This window comes from Culex quinquefasciatus, chromosome 2 (genome assembly GCF_015732765.1).
Source record: "Culex quinquefasciatus strain JHB chromosome 2, VPISU_Cqui_1.0_pri_paternal, whole genome shotgun sequence".
Lineage (NCBI taxonomy): Eukaryota > Metazoa > Arthropoda > Insecta > Diptera > Culicidae > Culex > Culex quinquefasciatus.
The window spans coordinates 157,791,023-157,813,354 of record NC_051862.1 but is presented as its reverse complement, the minus strand read 5'-3'; the positions used below and the strand labels follow the sequence as shown (position 1 = coordinate 157,813,354).

The 22,332-nt window shown below is 36.7% G+C and overlaps 1 protein-coding gene across 1 annotated transcript in view; it reads left to right on the top strand.

The window, feature by feature from the left end:
- The window catches only part of LOC6032427 (ATP-binding cassette sub-family G member 1), a 78,073-nt gene that overhangs the window by 45,644 nt on the left and 10,097 nt on the right, over nt 1–22,332 (top strand). The window contains exons 3-7 of the mRNA XM_038254336.1: nt 16,058–16,175; nt 16,300–16,480; nt 16,831–16,976; nt 21,062–21,300; nt 21,397–21,731. Coding sequence (XP_038110264.1) covers nt 16,058–16,175; nt 16,300–16,480; nt 16,831–16,976; nt 21,062–21,300; nt 21,397–21,731 — 1,019 coding nt within the window. The remainder of the gene's footprint in view (nt 1–16,057; nt 16,176–16,299; nt 16,481–16,830; nt 16,977–21,061; nt 21,301–21,396; nt 21,732–22,332) is intronic.

Sequence of the window (22,332 nt, the reverse complement as noted above, 5' to 3'; positions counted from 1 at the left end):
TTATGGAAAAATGTTCAGAAGACATTATTTAGTTAAATTGCACCCCAATTCCTTAAATATATTATAGTATTCGAATGTTTCCGCTTGACTTGGCAGTGTTGGCAAAAAGTATGATTTATACCGAGTATTTCGAAATGTCTCTCTTCAACGCTCTGTAACTTTTGTTAGAAGCAATTTAGAATCATACTGTCTTCGGGAGAGTTGTTCAGGACATCCAGGGCTATTCTTCTACGGTGTTAGTTTCATAAAAAATAAAACATGAATTTTGTAAATTTTGAAATGTGAAAATGCATGTTTTCTAATAGTACACACTCATTTTTGGTTTTCGAGCTCGGCAGAATTCTGCCGAAAACAGAACAACTGATTTCTTCGGCAGAAAAAAGCCGAACTTCGGCAAATTAACTGTCATTTTTCACTGAGTAATCGGTACAATGACTCACATTTTGCCGAGATTCGGCATATATTTCTGCCGAGCGATAAGTTGTTCTGATTTCGGCAGAATTCTGCCGAAGTTCGGCATAAAAATCTGAGTGTGTAGTTTTCATAAAAATTTCATTCGCTTTGCGCTAATTATGGGCTTTACTAATCGCTCCCAAATCTTGGGAGGTTGTTTTGGACCCTAAAAGGGGCCCAAAATATGTGCAGCTGAAAAAATCAATTTTCGATTCCTCCCTAAAGGATCATACTAGTAAGAGAATATTAGTATTCACGAATTGTCTCCACTCAAAATTTGTTTGCAAATTTTCCTGATTCCACTGCCTTTCGGACGATTAGCATCTAATTGAGCACTCGAGTTGATCAAGTTGGAGCATCCTTCAACCCTGGTCAAACACTTTAGCCACTGCACTGGGATGCTGCCGACTAGTTTCACACTGACACCCGCCCTCATAGTGCTGATGTAGAGCTGATTCGTCGGCAGTACTGAAGTGTTTTTGCTCGAGTGTGTTGAAACAAGACACGTTACTATAGCTGCTGCGAGCTGGAACTTATCCGGATGCAGAATTTTCCCTGCCGGTGCACTTCTCAGGAACGTATACAGAGAGCGGCCAGGCCATGGTTGATTACGGAAGGATATGCTCTCCTCTGGAAGCGGGATGCTAATCCACGAGGCGTCGGGTAAAGTACCACTTTGGCACAATAAAATTTATGCAGCATTCTAGCACCTACTCGTGAACGTGAACTGTTGCACTTGCATAAGCGTGTGCCGTTGATTGAGGAGACGAGCCGGGCGGCTATCGGCACTGGAAAGATGCATCCTAGAACTTCTTGGACCTTGCTCAGGGTGATTCATAATAGTGATGGCAATTTAATTACATCATGCTAAATTTTATAGATTTCTTGTTTGTTGGAAAAGTGTAGGAAATTAATGAACAGTTTCACTACTTAAAAATTCATCGAAAACCAGATTGACATTACGTTTTTCGTACGAAAAGTTTTTACACAGCCAATTTCGTGTCCAGGTGTCCATCTAATCCTAATAGCGTTGTGGACACACACGTGACAGGCCTGCGCCTGGTCACTGGAACTGCCAACGAGGTAACCATTGCAACATCATCGCAGTTGGAAACTCTGCAAGCAGGTCACGAAGCCAATGCCATTCCGGTCCGTTCCGTTCCGTTCGCCACTACCACAGCTGATGTGCTCGCGCCGAAAAGAACATGTCGTGCACGGGTTTCCATTTCAGCTTTTGGCAAAGACACGAGTTTTCTATGAATTTATCATGGTTCTTAATGCTTTTTCAATCGGCAGGGTACGTTTTGGTTCCACCAGCTCGCAAATCTTTCCAAACCACAATTTCCATCTTTCAAAGTGAACGTCAACGGCCAGGAACCGGTTGAACGACCGGGTTTCCAACGGTTGCTGCGCTTAGAAGCATGCCGCGATGACAGCCGCACCACGTGGTTGTTGCAACATATCCTAAACGTAAACGAGAAATTTTTTTGTGTCACCCCCACCGCCCCAGCTGTGCAGATTAAGCTTAACTCGTTGCCATAGTGCTCTGTGGTCACAATTCACTACTCTTCATTTTTGTAAGAATTTTGACAAAGAACTTTGTCCTAAGGTTTCTATACGGGGTGTCAATCCAAAATTTTCGCAAAGCGAAAACGTTACGTGACGAATTCCCCTCTCGGCAAATTTCCCCTCTTTTTGGTGCACGCTGGTTGGTTGAACAAACGTTTCCCAATCAGTCAATCGAGAGACGTGAGATTGATGTATCTAAAATCACCCCCACTCTACCTCATAATTTTCGGATCGTCGACGGGCAACAAGCGAATAAGGAGGTATAGGAGAATGGGTGCAAAAAGGCGGGGCATACGTCCCCGATCTAAATTAACAAAACTCGGCTCGGTCGGTCCCGAAAATTCAGTCTGTTGCTGGCCGTCGACGAGAACACATCAGGAGCAGATGGCTTGGTGGCCCGTTTGCAGACGGCCTGGAGGCCCGGGAGCAGATAGCCTGGAGGCATGGACATGCCAAGACATGCCAGCCGGCATAAGCGGGAATTGGAATTGGCCACCACTTGGAGTGGCCGGAGTCCCCGGTGGGTGTTCCGATAGGGGGACTTTTCCCGAACCATAAGAGTTGGGGCAATATGGGTATCAAACTTTAGGGGTTTTGATACTGGACATGAAATTTGACATTTCAGCAGTAGTGGCCACAATCCGGAGGGCCCCGCGGATGTTCCGATGGGGGGACATTTGCCGAACCATAAGAGTTGGGGCAATATGGGTATCAAAATTTAGGGTTTTTGATACTGGATATGAAATTTGACATTTCGGCAGTAGTGGCCACCACCTGGAGTGGCTGGAGGCCCCGGGGATGTTCCGATGGGGAGACATTTGCGGAACCATAAGAGTTGGGGCAATATGGGTATCAAACTTTAGAGTTTTTGATACTGGATATGAAATTTGACATTTTGGCAGTAGTGGCCACCACCTGGAGTGGCCGGAGGCCCCGGGGATGTTCCGATAGGGGACATTTGCCGAACCATAAGAGTTGGGGCAATATGGGTATCAAACTTTAAGGGTTTTGATACTGAACATGAAATTTGACATTTCAGCAGTAGTGGCCACAATCCGGAGGGCCCCGTGGATGTTCCGATGGGGGGACATTTGCTGAACCATAAGAGTTGGGGCAATATGGGTATCAAACTTTAGGGTTTTTGATACTGGATATGGAATTTGACATTTCGGCAGTAGTGGCCACAATACGGAGTAGCCGAAGGCCCCGCGGATGTTCGAATGGGGGGACATTTGCGGAACCATTAGAGTTGGGGCAATATGGGTATCAAACTATAAGGTTTTTGATAGTGAACATGAAATTTGACATTTCGGCAGTAGTGGCCACAATACGGAGTAGCCGAAGGCCCCGCGGATGTTCGAATGGGGGGACATTTGCGGAACCATTAGAGTTGGGGCAATATGGGTATCAAACTTTAGGGTTTTTGATACTGGACATGAAATTTGATATTTTGGCAGTAGTGGCCACCACCTGGAGTGGCCGGAGGCCCCGGGGATGTTCCAATGGGGGGACATTTGCGGAACCATTAGAGTTGGTACAATATGGGAATCAAACTTTATGGATTTTGATACTGGACATGAAAATTTGAAATTTCGGCAGTAGTGGCCACACTCCGAAGTGGCCGGAGGCCCCGGGGATGTTCCGATGGGGGGACATTTGCCGAACCATAAGCGTTGGGGAAAAATGACTGTTAAACTTCTGAAATCTGTTTCTGGAAATTTAGAATAACTATTTCGTAATCAATTAGAGCCCTGAATAGGGCAGTTCAGCTCCACTTGCAATTTTCATCCCCTTGGTTCGAAAGGACGTTGATATTATGTCTTAAAACTTTACAAATCAAACAGCCTGTTTCAGAGCCACGAAATAGACCACCAAAGAGTTGTCTTGTGTAATTATAAGGGAATCATGGGGAAATTTGGATCGGACGTTCTAATCGAAAATTTCAACAATCATCTAGCAAAGTTCTTTGTCATACTGGTCATGTGTAACATAACCACCTGCACCTTTTTTTCCTGTTGATTTGCCAACACAAATTCCCTGAACAAGCTCTTATCGACAGATTCCTGGGAATGAAAATAATTAATTCAGAGTTTAATTGCTATGAATTTATTCTCAAAAAAAGGAAGAAAAGAAAACATGTGGCATAGGTTTGCCTAGCTATTTGACTCAATCCAAAAAATTAAAGGAAATTGTAAAATTCTTATGAAGATTCGAGCAAATATCTATAAAAGTGTGTGTCGATATTTCTGATTACATAATTTAATAAAAAGTTTATCAATAGATCCAGTAAATGACTGTGCTCTACCATCAGCGTTTTAAAACATCCTGAGGCATCAAACCACAGTGTCACAGTTCAGTCTGCGATCAGCAGAGAAGCGAGTCAGACGTGCGTCCCTCACAAACCAAAAAAGTGCTTAAAAAGTGCTAAAATGCCTCACGGCAAGAAAAAGAGGCGGTCCTCACCAGCAGGATCGGCAGATTTGAAGAAGCTAAAGAATGCCGAAGCGCTACCTGCAAAGCCAGGCAGTTTGAGCAAGGACGCTCAAAATTCGTCTGGAAACCAGTTTGCTACCCTCCCTGTGGACGTGAGCGAGAAGGAAGAATTTGAACGACGGGAAAAGTTGCCACCCATTTTTGTAAAAACATCGTCATCGGATTCGGTGCGAAAGTGGCTGACCGGGTTTATCAAATCTGGTGCTTTACGAGCTTCCATTCGCTTGTGTGCTGATGGACTCAAAATTCTGGTACCTACCAGAAAGGATTACAACTACGTTCGGGATTTCCTGAACAACACCAAGATTGAATACTACAGCCATGACGATCCAGGTAAACGCCCCATGAAACAGGTCCTCCGAGGCCTGTACGACATGGATGTGAGTGTGCTGAAAGAAGAGCTCAAAACTCTTAAGTTGAACGTGATCGAAGTCTTCAAGATGACGAGACACAACAAGGACATCAAGTATCGTGATCAACTGTACCTGGTTCATCTCGAGAAAGGATCGACAACGCCGTCTGAGCTGAAAGCAGTTCGGGCAATTTTCAACATCATCGTGACTTGGGAACGTTATCGTCCAGTGCACCGTGACGTGACGCAATGTTCGAACTGCTTGCAGTTTGGACATGGTGGAAGGAACTGTTTCATCAAGAGTCGTTGTGCAACCTGCGGAGGTGAGCACAAAACTCAAGCATGCGAAACAATCAACGAGAACATCGAAGCGAAATGCTTCAATTGCGGCGGCGACCATTCGACCAAGAATCGAAGCTGCCCAAAACGTGCAGAGTTTGTGAAAATTCGGCAGCAAGCGACGACGAGGCACCAACCAAATCGTCGCAAAACACCACCAACTTTCACGGACGTGGATTTTCCTGCTTTGGCGTCACCTGGAGCGGGATCTGTTCGAGTGGTTCCAAATCTGCAGCCATTGCCGTTGTATCAGCGGCAAAAAGTTGCAGAGAATACAACACCTCCTGGTTTCAGTCAGCAACCGAGGGAAAACCAACCAGCATCAACGGATGAAGGCAGTAGTGACCTGTTTTCACCACAAAAAATTCTGAACATTTTCATCGAGATGACAACAACACTGCGTGGTTGCAAAACTCGTGCGGAACAAGTAAGAACGCTTGGAGGATTTATCTTAAAATACAGTTCGTAGTTTACTCGTTCTAATGATATTGAATGTTTCAATGAATTTACTTTTTTAGTTTTAAGTTAGGATTAGTTGTTAAAGTGATTTTTTTTTCTTTTTTACCCAAATGTATTCGATTCAATGCAAAAATGTAAAACAATTTGAAGTAAATAAATGAATGTGAACAGTTAATAAGAAAACGAAAAATATAACAAAGATGAAGAGCATGTAGCCATACCACTTAGAATGTAAATGAAATGTAATTATTATAAGAAAGTTCAATAAAGACATATTTAATTTCAAAAAAAAAAAACAGTGTCTCAGTGACACTCGATGCACACCGCATCTCGACGAAATTCTTTGGAATATCCGCGAATTTTCCGGACAGATCTCGTATCGTTTTGTCATTTTGCACATGCATTGTGGTGTAAACTTGGTGAAAACCTTTTAGAAATTCAACAGAAATCACTCAATTTACATGTATCCGTGACACTTTCAACAACTTGAACACTTCAAGCATAACAATGTAATTGGGCCAATGTCGAAGTGTAAACAAAGAGTCTATCCAGCTCGTTCCTAATGTAAACATCCACTGACGTGAGCAGGATAGACTCTTTGTTAACACTTCGACATTGGTCCTTTTACAATGTTTTGCTTGACTTTTCGATTATTTGTTTGACACCTTGATCTGCGCAAAGCCAAACTTCGTATAGAATACCAACTGAAAACTGGAAATAAATTTATTTGTATTTATTTATTTATTTGACTAACATTTTTTGGAGGACTTTGAATTCATCAGCTATTGAAAGGTAGTCCACATCTCTGCTTAGAATAGTGTCTAATCCTTAAACAACAAAATAAATTAAATGAAATATTATTTTATTTTATTATTTTATGATATAATGGACAAAACTAAACTTTGGAACCATAGAGAAGTTTGAACAATTTTTCCCACGGAGGTATAATTTTATGTCAAAAACCCTGACTTTGTATACTAAATAACGTCATAATTTGAATTCCCGGATGGTTCGAAACCCGGACACCTCATCTTGTTTTATCAATTATTTTGGTCAAAACTTGATGAATTCTAACATTAACTTTTATTTCAAATTTGTTTGGACGCTATATTCAATGCCAAATCAAATAAATAAAATGAAAAATCTGAGTTTACCAAAAAAATAAAACATTTCACTGAAATATATCATTAAATTAAAGCAAATTGTTATACAAAATATCGAATGTTTTGATATATACAGCTTATTTGAGACCTAAAGAATGCAATTACCTAAAATTTCCTTCAAAATTTGAGCGATTCATAAGAAAAATCGAGTGTCCGGAATTCGAAGCAAAAGTGTCCGGATTTCAGCTTTTAGCAGTGTCCGGGAATCGAAGCACAACAAGTCATTTAAATTTTAAAATTCTGAGGAAAACTGGTGAGAAAACAAATATTTGGCATGTATTCTTTTGAAATTGATTGTTTATACTACATCCTGATAATATTTCTACATTTCCAACATATTACACGATTTTTTGCCAACTATAATAAAAATTAGTACTAAGTGACTGACTGACTTCACAGCTAAAAAAGTAGTAATCCAGCTGCGTGTAAAAGGCCTGGGTGTAAAATAAATATTGCATTATTTTATGCAATTTTATGTAATTTTACACCCTGAAATAAGTAGCCCATCAGTATGGGAAACCTACTTGACCGAAATGTCAAGCTCATATATCCCTTTATCCTTTCAACTTTTCATCGGTCTGATGGCCGAGTGGGCTAAGGCGCCAGTCCTTACTGTTGGTGCTGGGTTTGAATCCCGTCGGTTGCAACTTTTTTTGTGTTTGCAAAAATGGTACATACAGTGAGTAATATGAAGTGTTTATTTTGACGAAGGTGATGTGCATGCTTTTGCATGCGATTTTATCATCGGATTTTTTGCTGTGTTCGAATCATGACGTTATAAGCAAAAAATAGTGTCCAAGTTTGTCAATTCTCGAATATATTTTATCAAATAGCTGAGAAAATGCTCTGGATTTTTTCAAGCTTTTACTTATATTTGCTAATCCCTTTCAGCCCCAACAATTAAAAAAATGAAAACTGGCCTATAATTTTTGTATGATCCTTGTAATCATTTCCCCATTATCAGGTAAAAAAATATGTTTAAAAAAATTCCGGATTGAAAGGGTTAAATTGAGCATTGCAAAGACAAAAAAAAATTTTTAAGTGTTTTCTAGTTAGCTTTAATCTTGAGTCTGAAATATTTTGGCTACTAATGATTCGATTGTCAATGTCAATGTCAAAAATGAACCTGTGTGATTTTTTTCAAACTTTCGGATAACAATATTTAAAAAAAAATATATTGAATTCTGACATTCCAAAAATGCTAAAAAAAATAAGTATTACCCTTTTGCAACGCTATACTTTAATAAACTTCTTGTAGGCAGCTTCAAATAAAGTCTTTGTTTTTTTTCCGGAATGTGTATAGGACAGTAAATAATAATAGTATTTAATGAGAATCTGTTTCAGACTCACTATTTCCGATTTTGGAAAAAAAAACAACTAGACTAGGTGATAGGAAAAAATATACAGAATAAACTATTTTAAAAATTCACAGGCTACGCCAACACATTTTTCCTTGTTGAAAAACTCTGTCAACGTGTTTTTTTTTAAATTGCAAATAAAAATTGTATGGAGCTTGGAGAAAAAATATTCCTTTGGCTCCGTATTGCAAAAAGTACTTTTTTGAGACGACTTTTTTCGAGCAAAAATATACCGCAACTTTCAATAGCTGTCAAATTGAATGGATTTGTCAACATGTTGGTAAGATTTTGAGATAGTGCAAAAACCGTAAAACAACATTTTATCCTATTCTTACCCCTTGAGTATTACAATGTTAAATCTTCTTTAGATTTAAAAAAAATATGGAATTCAAGTCTTGAATGACTTACAGAAAGGGTAGTTTTTATTTGTTTTTTTTTTCTTTAAATTGATTGCTTTCTGCTTTGATTGATTAGGTTTACCTGTGGAAAGAGTTGTTACTTTTGCGAATTACAAATTTTATCTCGATTAAATGTATCCCCCTTCTTCTAGATTTAAATTTGATTGCAAAACATTAAAACTACGAAAAATCTTTTTTTAACGAATGAATTATCCAATTAGTGTTATTAAATGGATTAAAATAGATTAAACGAATAAAATTTAATAAAATTACACTAAAACTTGTATGATTTATTGATCTAAACAAATTAATTTAATTAATGTCTGATTCGACCTTCTAAACTGGTCAGGCCAATTCTACCATAATGAAAGCAATTCATTGCCCTGCGTAAGCGTAGGCGTATTAACGTGCCAGATGACCTTTGTTAATTGCAACTACATATATGCACCGATAACGGTATTGCTAGTCAATGGGCCAGAATTGTGCCCTTGAAAGTGCAGCCGATTATCGGGCTCGATTATTCTAATACAACCGGTTGCGGTACCTTTCCACGCTTTATATTGGAAGAACCTGCAATTTAGCGAGCTCACCTGTGTTACGTTAAATTTAAAACAGATTGAAAGTGATAAATCTTTGTGGAGCCTGGGCTGTTCTAGGGTTCGGTACTAAAGTCTATTTAGAGCTCATTTAGTGCGACAGCATTCCATCACAAAACAGGCACTTAATTAAACAGCTGAGGAGTGTAAATAATAAATAAGGAAACGTGTACAAAAAAAGTGCTCACATTTATCATTTCGTAATTATTCCCGGTGGCGCATGGGGTTGAGGTTTCTATGCAAAGTTGCAAAAACCTGTCCAGGATGATGAGCGTTGAGATGAGGTTGCCACTTCCCGCACGTACACCAAACACGTGGATCTGTTTCAATATTCATATGGGTAATTAGTCATAGTACTAGTGACACGAAATTAGTGGTGATCTTTTGGCTCGAATGGTTCAGACGCAAGTGAATTTCATCAAATTGAATTAAATCAATCTAGATTCTAGATGAAACACGAAGAGTGGACCTTTCAACCAGCTGTCAGATTATCTGAAATGATGAAATTGTTATAAGGTATAAAATGAATATTAATATTATCCCCTTGCATGTTCTACTTGGCAGCGCGAAATTCTACCTTACAATAGCCGGTCCCGAATAGATAAAACACCCCTCTATATTACTTGCAGGTTGCGTAAGCTTCTAGTTTTCAAGATTCATTGGACTGATAGACGCGGACAACTCTGTACTGTGGGGATGATTTGTACAGGTGGTATTAGACAGCAATTACTGGTTGAGCATCACATCACGGTGACGACTAGACAGGTTGCATAACCGGTTCAAGCCACACGGCGGCGCTGCCACAAAGTCGGTGATCGACCGCAACGGAAACGGCTCAAGAGAACTTTGTCGGGAAGTACCTGGCTTATAGTATTGTTTCAATAGTTTGAGTATGCTATAGAAATATTTTGAGCGAAACTCTTGGACTAAGGCTAAAAATCTATGCTACTGCAAACCAAAGTCCACCTGAAAATTGATATTCACTCATTCAATTCAATTCAATACGAACATCTTTGTTTAATATAAGGCTTCCAACTACCCGAGCATGGGTAAATAACAAGGGAAATGCGTAATAATACCTTTCTCTGGTATCAATACCAAATTTTGGTATTCATGGACACTTTAAAATTTGTCTTAATGATTATGCAAGAGCAAAATGTGCTATCATACCAATTTATGGTATTGTTTTGATATTGCAAAATTGCAGAATTTGTCAATGGTCGAAAACCACATTTTGGTATTCTTTTGGTATTACAGTGTTTTGTCAAATTCCTCTGGTAATATGAGAAAATTTTGACCAATTTTGACAAAATAATTAATTTTGCACTAAAATGATGTCTCAAAGCGGATGCTTTCATTGAAAACGAGAAATTTCAAACTTGATTTTAAACATTTTTGATATATTCCCTAAAGAAATGACTTGAAATTGTGGAAAATTTTCTAAGTCAGGATGGCACATTTTGGTATTCTTTTGGTATTACAGTGTTTTATCAAATTCCTCTGAAACTATGAGAAAATTTTGACCAATTTTGACAAAATAATTAATTTTGCGCTAAATTGATGTCTCAAAGCGAATGCTTTCATTGAAAACCGGAAATTTCAAACTTGATTTTAAACATTTTTGATATAACCCCTAAAGAAATGACTTGAAATTGTGGAAATTTTTTTTAGTCAGGATGCCACAATTTGGTATCATTTTGGTATTTAAAGGTTTCATAAAATTCCTCTGAAACTATGGGATTTTTTTTTTAAATTTTGATGAGATAAATAATTTTGCGCTAAAATGACTTGAAACCCAAAAATGTTAAAGCTTATTTTAATTTTTTTTTTATATACCCACTAAGATTTAAAAAAAAAACGTTTAAATTTCTCTAAGTTGGGATAACCAAATACTTTGAAAAACGAGTAAATCGACAGATTATTGAATTTTAATGAATTTCAATCTAGTTTCATTTTAATAACACTTTTTTCAATCTTGTTATTTTTTAGAATCTTCAAGAACTTCAAGCACGGCCTGTCAATGACAAATGCATTCGATGTGGTGAAGAATATCACTAAGAACAACATGGAATCATCAGGTGAGTAGATTTGGCTGTTGCATATGGATCATGAAAATACCAAATTTTGGTATTTCTTGTGCAAATACCAGCGACCGAAATGTGCTCTTGGTTGCCCAGTAATAGATGGTAAAATACCATGAAATCATACCAAAATCATGTATGTGGAAGACCACAGGAATAATTCCTTGACAGTTTTTGTTAAACCATGCTGTCATATCGGCAAAGTGTACGGATTTTTGCTCAGCAAGAGTTGGTAGCCTTAGTTTAATACAATCGACTAAGAATCAAGCAAAACATAAAAAACAGCAGATCTTCTGATGACGAGTCGTGAGAAAACATTAGCTTAAGCCACACGTTCTAAACATTACATAATAATTCTTTCCAAATTTTAATAATTAGTATTAGACCACTCATAGATTTTCATTTCTTTATTATTGGACCCCGTCGAGAGACGAACATTAAACTGAACAGTCACCAATATGCGTTTGCCTTAAAAATAAATCTGTTAGTTTTGTTAAATTTGATTTATGTGTCTTTGCACGTTACTTAAAACTCCGATAATTACTATCAGAATAAATGCCCTCCAGATCAAAACAATAAATTGAATGCATTGGACCATCCGAATTCGGTCTTTTGGTAGATGTTGAGTGATTTACGTACATTCAATTCAGCTATTTAACATTTTTATGCAGTTTGATCATATAAATGACGACAGTTGCAAAGTAACCGCCGACAATACAAGTCGCATTCTCAACACCAGTCCGCAGTTTGTGGGCGCGTCGCCGCTTTTTCAAAACCGTAGACAAAAACAGTGTGGTTCTGGATTTTTGTCAACTTCAAAACCAACCAAGCCCAAAGCTTGTAAAAAAACTTCTCGCAGACCTTCAAATAAACCAAGAAAACTTGCGAGCATTGCAATTATGCAATAGAAGAAGAATAGCCGTGCTGCAGTTCGCCGATTCAGCAATGGCCTCGTCCATCATCGACAAACCTCTGGTATATCAGGGTTGCAAAATCCCGATTTACCTGGACGACAACGCTACGGAAGTTCGTGTGCTTGACCTACCTCTAGGCATAAGCAATGATGACGTAGTCAAAGTGATGAGTAAATACGGCGAAATTTTAACCATCACCAACGACCGCTGGATTAACTTCTTCCCAGGGATCCCAAATGGAGTTCGGACCCTGCGGATGTTGCTGAAACAGCCAACGCCGAAATCAATCACTGTAAACAACGCTGCTGCAGCAGTGACGATTATAGGCAAAAAATCGCTTTGCAAACTCAAAGCAAAGAACAAAAAAAAGTGGGGATTCGAGTAAAAAGGTGAACCAAAAAAGCAGTACACCACCGACTGAACCTGAGCCAAGCAGCAGCAGCAGCAGAAAAAGCAACAACAGTAAACCAGACCAAAATGCAATGGAAACAAGTGAAATTGCCGAAGAATCTAACGATGGATTCGAGACCGTGCTTTCTAAGCACGCTCGCAAATCCCGGAAGCGCTTGCAAGCATATTTGGACGCGGATTACGACTTAAGAACAAAACGAAGAGAGATGGCTAAAGAAGAAACAACAGATGAAGAAGACGAAGATGCCATACAAGCAAAATATTATTACAATAAGTGTTATGAGTTAACGGTTAAATCTTCCAAGGAAGAGGACGAAGCTAAAGGAAAGAACTTGATAATTTAAGATCCAAATTTGCCCGTAAATATTTGAAACTAAGACAGAAATCGTTAGAAAAAAGGCATGGTATCAATTATTGAAATATAGCCAGACAAGTGACCAAAAACTTTGTAAACTTTCCTCTTCTACTATCCACCTTGAAGAGACGAATGCACAATGGTGTAAAATCTCTATAATAAAAAAAAAATATAAATGACGAATAACACTAGTTTACTGCATTAATCACATCGGTACGACAAAAATGACTTTTAATACGCTTTTTTGGCGTAGAAACCGAAAAACGGTACAATTTTTTTTAAAGTGTAAATAGCTTCAGAAAGAGATTATCAACAAATATTTTTTTGCAAAGCGAAGATTTTTTTTCCCTTAGTTTGAACAATATTTGTAAATAAATATTTAATTCCTAACTTGAGAGTTTTTAAAATTATTATCTAAAAAATTAAGTTTATTTGATAATTTGACGGATTCATTCTATTCACCAAAAGATATTCCTGAGCAATTCTCTACGAAATCGGCCAATTTCGACCATTTTTTTTTTTGTATATTTTAATTTGGCTCAATCTTTGTGGCGTCCTTCCCTATGTTTAAAGAAGCCATTTTGTGTCATCGGTTCACTCATACAAGTTTCCATACAATTTTGGCAACTGTTCATACAAAAATGGAAAATCTGTAACTTTTGGAGGAATTTTCTGATTGATTTGGTGTCTTTGGTAAAGTTGTACTTGGTATTAATGAGGATTATTCTGAAAAAAAATGTACATGGAAAAAAATCCAATTTTTAAATTTAAACTTTTTACAAAAAATTAATTGACCAAAATCCGTAATTTGTTATTATTGAATTTTTTAGATATATTTTAGAAAAAGTGATGTGAAGTAGGTGTGTTTTTTTTTGGAAAATATAGAAATTTTAGCCAAAACTATTTTTGACTTCAGTTTTTTTTAATTAAATTTGCAATCGAAAAGTACTTTTCAGATTTTTGGTAAAGTACGCCGTTTCCAAGATAAAGCCACTTAAAGTTCAATTTTCAACTGAAAAAACCCCTTTTTTCGAATATTTAAAATAGTGGCCATGATTGTTCATTCTTAAAAATATTTTGTTCGAAGAGTTCTGAAAATTTCTAATAAATTTACCTTAGAGACATTAATGATTGGACCTGAAAACATCAGATAAAAGAGAACGATACAAGAAAATTGATGGTTTTTATGTCTCATCCTAACAGGTCCCTTTTATCTCAATAACTAATGGTTCTTTGAAGGTTTCTTTTTTCAATGTTGAAAATGAAACATTTGAGAAATTTTCTGATCATTTAATTTATTTCTAAATTTTGGAGTCTGGACTTACTTTTTAAAAAGTTCAAATATTCAATATTACGTCTTTTTGAAATCTTAGAGTTGATTTATTGACTATGGTTAGAAGATTTGCTGCAAACACTTTTATTTTAAATTTCAAATTTTAGATGAAAATGGAAAGAAAGTTACTTTTGCCCGTAACTAACAAAAACCTTATTTATTTATTTATTTATTTATTCATGTAACGTAAGATAAAATCTTTTTAATTGTTACAATTTGTGTGCTTAGATGTAAGCAAGCAGCCTATCCCACTCACACTCAACGTGCACTGTCACAAGAGCAAGTGGGATATACTGCTTGTTTACAAGCAAGGTTTCGCTCTTTTGAAAAGTTATTACGGATTTTTGTTAACACATACAGTTGAGCCTAAAACCATGTGCAAACCAAGTTAAACTTCAGCTTTACATTCAATTAAAATTTAGTTTTTTTAAAGGTCCAATAAACCAAATTTCCAGTTTTTGCTTTTTGGATGTTTTTTGAAACCGCCTTGAGTCAGGGGTATTGAAAAACATCCAAAAAGCAAAAACTAAAAATTTGGTTTATTGGACCTTAAAAAAAACTCCAAAAATTATTCTTTGAATCGATTAAGGATGACTTTTTTGGATTGGATCCCCCAATCATAACAACAAATAACATAATTTTCATTGAAATTTCGAAAGGTAGTACTAACCTTTTTGAAAAGGTTTATTGCATTTTTAAAGTATTTGTTATGGACCTTTTTATAGAAATTATCTTTTCATGAGCTTTTTGTGACAAAATGTTCGGCATGATTTTCTAAACAAAACGTAGTGCAAGGTTCCATCACAAAATGGGTATAGTGCTCAAGAGGCGTACATATTTTTACAAACTTTACAATTAACAAAAAAATCATATGATAATTAATAGTTCCTATATTTTCTTCATAAGATTATTAGACAAATCGACATTTTTCAATTTGATGTCATCATACGCTTTAGTTTCGTCAAGGTATTATATACGGATTATACCCGAAATCTACAATTTTATTTATTTATTTATTGGAGCATGTTCAGGGAGACCAAATCTATCATACCTTGGCGAAACAGAAGCGTTTACTGACATCAACATCAAAAATGTCGAATTGTGTTATTAAATAAGTTAAATTTGTATATTGTTTAAGAAGTTACTGTTTCTTGACTTTATTTATTACGTCCCAAAATATCATATATTCTGATAAACAAAAAGCCAAATTGTGTGAAATGTTCACACCATTGTTGTTGCCAGCTGTTGAAATAATTTCGTCGCACATCAATTATTCAAATTGAATGCAAATTCTCGTGCGACGACTACGACGTGGGCGTGTAAGTGACGAGGCATTATCGCGGACGCGCTTTGCTTTGCTTTGTTCTAAGCCGTTTAGCCGGTGTTATTATCACCCGCGCCGTTTAGCAAGTGGTCGTCACTTGACGTACGTGACTTGAGTCAAGTGAAAGTGCCACACGCCACAAGGCGCCTAATTTGAATGACAGTTGCGTGTCACTTTAGTCGGATTGGGATCGTGTGTGGGTGGTGTTGTTTGAATGAATGGGTTTGCTTTGTGAATTATCATCGTGATATGGGAATTTGTTGTATTGATAATCGTAACAGAACAAGACCCTCAAAATGGTTATACATTAGAATAATTTTAAAGAGCTTTTGATGGTAGATGAAATTAAACACATTGAGGCTAAGCACAAAAAAAAATCTCAAGTCGATAAATCAATCAGACTCGATGGGATTTGTCGAACGGATCTTCATTTCTTTCTTGTTTTTCTTCTCTTTCCAGACAAGAAAACCGTCCTGAATGGCGTGTCGGGAAAGTTCAACTCGGGCGAGCTGACGGCGATAATGGGACCCTCGGGAGCCGGAAAATCCTCGCTGCTGAACATCCTCACCGGATACACGTAAGACGATTTGAGCCTATCCGCCAATAGATCCCTTTTCCATTCGGGAGGGTGCCAATGACGAACAAGTGTAAGTCTAAATTGAATTTTCCACCGCATTTTTCCCGTTCTTTCCTTCTGCTAGGACGAGTGGCGTCAAAGGATCGCTCAACATTGGCCGGAACGTCGGGGGCAATAAATTGTGCAGCTATATCCTGCAGGAGGATAATCTGCATCCGTTCTTCACCGTCCAGGAGATAATGATGATGGCGTGTGATTTGAAAATATCGTCACGATGTCTCGAGCATGAGGACAAGCAGAGGCTGGTGAGTGAGGACTGCAGCAGAAGGTGCTGAAGAGAGTAGAGTCAGGAAGAACCCGACCGGACATTGGGTTTAAGCGATTTCCGCTTGAGAGTGGCTGGGACAGTGGCGTCCTTCTAGGGGAAGTAATGGTACCGAAACCCGATAAAAAATTCGCAAAAAAAGAGTTGTTATTATTTGCTAAAATTGCAGTTTTTTTGGTTTGACCGCGTGAGAACAAGAACATAATTCTAGCACGCCACTGTCCACCCATCAATTACCCCTGTCAGTCGCTGGTAACTCCATCCCTCCCCAAACAACCCAGATTGATGCTTCAACCCCACTTTATGGTTTCTCTCGGTCTTCCCCCCCAGATTGACAACATCCTGGACACTTTGCATCTCAAGTTTACCAAACTGACGCGCTGCGGGAACCTGTCCGGGGGCCAGAAGAAACGTCTATCAATCGCCCTCGAGCTTATCGATAATCCGCCGGTGCTCTTCCTGGACGAACCCACCACGTGAGTACTACCGGCTTTAGCGTGCAGTTGATTCTGGTGATTGTTTTTTTTTCTCCTTATTTGCAGAAGAGGGATTTGGCTTGTTTGAATACTCTATGAATATTTAGAAAAAAATGTTTAATATTTATTAAGAGCAAATTTAACTGAAACATTCGATTCAAAGAAACTACTTGAAATAAAACATTTAAATAAACTCAACTAGAAAGCCACGTGCTGTGGAGAGAAACTTGTGGCACTTTATGGCAACAGGTAATCGAGCGGTTCGTCGTAAAAGAGTTTCTCTAAGCGTTTCGCATACTTGCTGTTCGCGATGAAATGCTTTTGAAAGAGAAACCCCGTCATTGGTTTTATAGCATGCAAGCGTTTGTTCCTTCTGACGAATAACTTGCTTTACTATGAAGTGAATTGATGAAACACGCTTGAAATTTTGTTTTTTTTTTTTTTAATTTAGTTAGAGAGTTTTGAGTTTAAATTTAGTTAGAGAGTTACGAAAATACAAATACCTAGGAAATAGATAATGATTTTATTTGTTGCAGTTTTTTTAATTATAAAAGGGTTAAGATTTATATTTGCAAATGAAAAACACGAAATCAGTACGGTAAATGATCTAAAAAAGGTGTTTAAAAACTTGGATGCCTCTGTGTTCTATTGTACTATATAGATAGGAATTTTAGCAAGCCTAGTATATGAGAGCACAGAGAATGTATTCAAATCTGTAATCGTTTACTGGATTTCATCGAACCATTTATTAAATTGAAATTTTGAAACATTGTATTGTTTGTTGGAATTAAATTAATACAATTTTCATCATCAAACTGGAAAAAAAAAATTATATCAGAAAGAAAACTTGGGTAAAAAACAAATAAGTATGATTTGTTCAATAGAATCATAAAAAGCAACCTAAGTTAGGTTAATTATTTTTTATTTTTGCTGTTTTGAAACGCAATTTTTCATTCTTTTAAAAAATTGTATGTGTTTTTTAAATAAATTGATTAATCAAATCAACTATTGAAAAATAGTCTATATGTCAGCTCGGAATAAAAACTACATCAATCGTCAAATCAAAGTAATTAATCATTTTTTCAATGATTTTCGAGTGCTTCAAATTATTATAACAAATTATTATAAAAAACTTGCAAATATGCAGATCCATTACGCTGCTTTATCAAAGTATCGCAATTTTAAGATTTCTAAATAATCGTGCTTGAATGGTTGAATAAAGTAATTTGTTTAGCTTCTACAAAAAGGCCAATTTTTCCGAATGAAGCTTAACTCCTTTTTTAAAATGAATAAAATTAAAGATAAATAAATAATCGATTGCTCAATTTGACATTTTAGGACACAAAAATAAATAAAATAATGCATTCATACGAAAGAATTATTTTTTAAATTCTATTGCTGAGCACATTAAAACCGAAAATAAATCTTTATTTTTTATTAAATTGACTTCTTGTCTCTCAATTATAAAAAAAATATCAAAATGCTTTATTTGTCTTCTATCAAGATTAAATATTACTCTTTCAAAAATATTTGTATTTTGCGATTCATTTGATCTTTTAAGACAAATTTATTCAATCCGATACAATTCTAGGCTTTTCAAAGTTCAATCTGATTTGATCTGAAATAAAAACAATATTATTTAGTTTTTTTTTTAAATTTCGTAACTCCCCTTCCCGGTTGGCGAGTACAGTCATGCCCCGGTTTTGCACTGCCTCGGTTTTGCACCGTTCAGCTGCCACTGCCCAGTGCTTAACTGAAGCACAGAGCTTATGGGATTTGATCGATATGGGGGAAAAAAAAACTCAAAATTTCAGTTTTTTGCAATTTGGGTATTAAATGATCGGGATTCTTTCAAACATGTCGAATGTAATATTTTTTTTATTACTCCAAATTTTCACAAAACTACGTATTTTCGAAAAAAAAAACTCAAAATATGGGTATCAAAGGATCGGGATTTATCATACAATGTAATAACATTTTTTTTTGAAAATACACCAAATTTTCACAACACCACGTATTTTCAAAAAAATACTCAAACTTATCAGTTATTGCAATATTGGTATCACACGATCGGGAATTTTGTGTACGTTTTGATAGTGACCGTAGATATTTTTTCCAAATTCTTTAAATTTCCACAATTCTTCCACAAAATTCCCGATCGTGTGATACAAGTATTGCAATAACTGAAAATTTGGAGTATTTTTTTTCGAAAATATGTGGTTTTGTGAATATTTGGAGTATTTAAAAAAAATGACATTACATACGAAATGTATGATAAATCTTGATCATTTGAAACCAATATATTAAAAACTGAAATTTTGAGTATTTTTTCGAAAATACGTAGTTTTGTGAAAATTTTGAGTACTTTCAAAAATTGTTGCTATAACATTTGAAATGTATGAAAAAAATCTCGATCATTTAAAAAATATATACACTATATCATATTGTAAAAAAACTGAAATTTTGAGTATTTTTTTTCGAAAATACGTAGTCCCGCCCGTGTGGATCAATCCGACCGCGCCCTTGACTCACAATCCAGAGGTCGCCGGTTCGAATCCCGCGGCGGGTGCTCTAAAATTCTTTGTGTAAATATGGGTATTCGGTGCCGTCGCTCCGTGCCTTACTTTCATACACTTAGGAGCCCAGGGCGGCGAAGTCCTTGTAGATAAAAGGAAGACACTAGTGGTTGGTACTAGCAATGGTGGCCGACAGCTATAAAGTCAACTTCGTTACGTAGTTTGGTGAAAATTTTGAGTTAAAAAAAAATGTTATTACATTCGACATGTTTGATAGAATACCGATCATTTGATACCCACATTGTAAAAACTTAAATTATGAGTATTTTTTCGAAAATACGTGGTTTTGTGAAAATGTTGAGTATTTTCAAAAAAATGTTGTTATTAGTAATAACAAAAAAAAAAGCCCGATAGTTTGATACCCATATTGTAAAAAACTGAAACTTTGAGTATTTTTTTCAAAATTACGTGGTTTTGTGAATTTTCCGAGTATTTAAAAAAATTATGTTACATTCGAAATGTATGAAAAATAAACCGATCATTTGATAGCCATATTGCAAAAACAATTTTTTATGTTTCTTCAGAGAAAAAATGCATTTTCAAAATACTGAAAAAATACGTATTTTTGTGAAAATTTTCATGAAATTATAATTTTAATTGATAGCTGCCATCATCTCGATTCCAAAAATCTATAATTTTTTATGTTTGCATGATTTTTCATACGATAATAAATAGCCAAAATCCCATAAGTTCTGTACTTCAGTTTTTTTTATTACGTTGAATTTTTAATTTATATTTCGAATTTGTTACGTGAAGGAGGTGTTATGATAATTGATTTATGGGAAATAATATAAGTTCTTCGATGGAAAATTGAAATAAGTTTAACTAATATGGCCAATATTTTTTTAGTTTTTGCCCGACAGGGACATTTATACCTAAGCTTTGAAAAAACGGAACCTTACATAGCTAAAAGACGATAAAATTATTAAAGTATTTTTTAATATTTTGCCAAAAATTAGATAATTTTTCTAACATCTTAGGTTTTTTTGTGATACGTTTTGCACACCAGGTATACCTGAAATATTTTTTTTTGTCATTATTAGCTAACTTTATTAAATAATTTGAATATTTTGTTTTATCAAGCTTCGTTGAATTTCGCTCAAGTTTTAATGAGAAGTATTCGGATCATAGACGGACCTCACCATTATTACATTTAATCGAGCATCACTACATAAAAAAAGTCGTCGAGTGTGAAGATTCAAGGTAATCGCGAAAGTCTTACGCCAAAACCCAATTGAAAATGTCTGTTGATATGTACAGAAGTGTGAAAGTTGAAATAAAAGAATAATTGTTTTCTTGCTGATTTATTTTGTTTTTTTTTTAATAGTGAGGAAACGAGCAAAAGTGGCAAAATAGCATCATACATTATCAAATTTCCCGATTCCAAAACAGTCACAACAGTCAAATCCGCCCGTGACATTTCCAATAAAACCACCGTTTCCATTTGATTACATGTCCTGCTCCGGGGCTGACGAATTTTCAACGTGGCCTCTTCGTTCCAACGCGCAGTGGTCTGGACAGCTCGTCCTCGCTGTACACCATCAAGCTGCTCCAGCGGCTAGCCCGGGAAGGTCGAACCATCGTCTGCACCATCCATCAGCCGTCCGCGACCGTGTTCGAGATGTTTGACCTGGTGTACGCGCTCGCCGACGGCCATTGCGTGTACCAGGGCTCGTCCCTCAACACCGTCCCCTACCTGCACTCGGTCGGGCTTCAGTGTCCCCAGTATCACAACGCGGCCGATTATCGTGAGTATTTAGCTTAATTTGAAAAATGTTTCCATCATTTGAAACAAACTAAGTTGTAAGTTAAGTCTAACTAATTTCCAAATTCTCACCCCACAGTCCTGGAAGTGGCCAACAAGGAGTACGGCAATTTCACGAACGCCCTCTCGAAAGCGGCCATCGATTGCCACTGGAGGAAGCCGGAAACATTGCTCGCGCCGGCGGCAGTGTTGCCACCCCACTATTTGGCGTACGACCGGAATCACAACGGCGACGAGAAGGTGGCAGTCCTGCCGCCGGTCTACAGCGGCGGCAGCAACCTTAGCCTGGACATGCCTGCAAAGTGCACCGTCGACGGAGTCAGCAAACACCGGACACCGATGCGAAGGCCGTCCGAATTCACCAAACTGTTGATCCTGATGAAGCGGTGCAACGTGCAGTTGTACCGGGATTGGGTACGTATTTTGTGTTGACGCAATTAATTGGAGTTTTGGTCAATCAATTGGATCTTTCTGGAAAATATTGGTTAAGGGGTTACATACATGTATAAAATTATAAAAATGTTATATTACAGATTATTGATTTAATCCACTAAAAAGATGATTTTCAATCACTGTTTCATAAGACATTTCATGATTAAACGGAATAAGAGAAGATATAAGCTCAAAATTTTGCATGCTCAAAACAAATTCTAAAATGTGTGGGCCATTTCTCTAAACACCGAGTTTACAAAATTGGCTGAAATTTGGGATAAAGGCTCTCAAGACATACTCTGTGTGCATGATGAAGCCAGATTTTGAAATTTTGCTTTTTGAAAAAAAAAATACAAAAAATCTAAAACTAATGATTTTTAATATGAAAAAAACATTTAATATTTTTTTTAACTTTTTTAAAAATAAACTTTTGCGAAATCGGCATTCGTCATGCAGACGGGACCTGTTTAACGAGTCTTCATCAAAATTTTGAGGCCGTTTGGTCAAAGCAATGTTGAGATATCGTGGCACCCGTTTTTTGAAACTGATTACTTAAAATAGCTATATCTCGGCAATAATACAA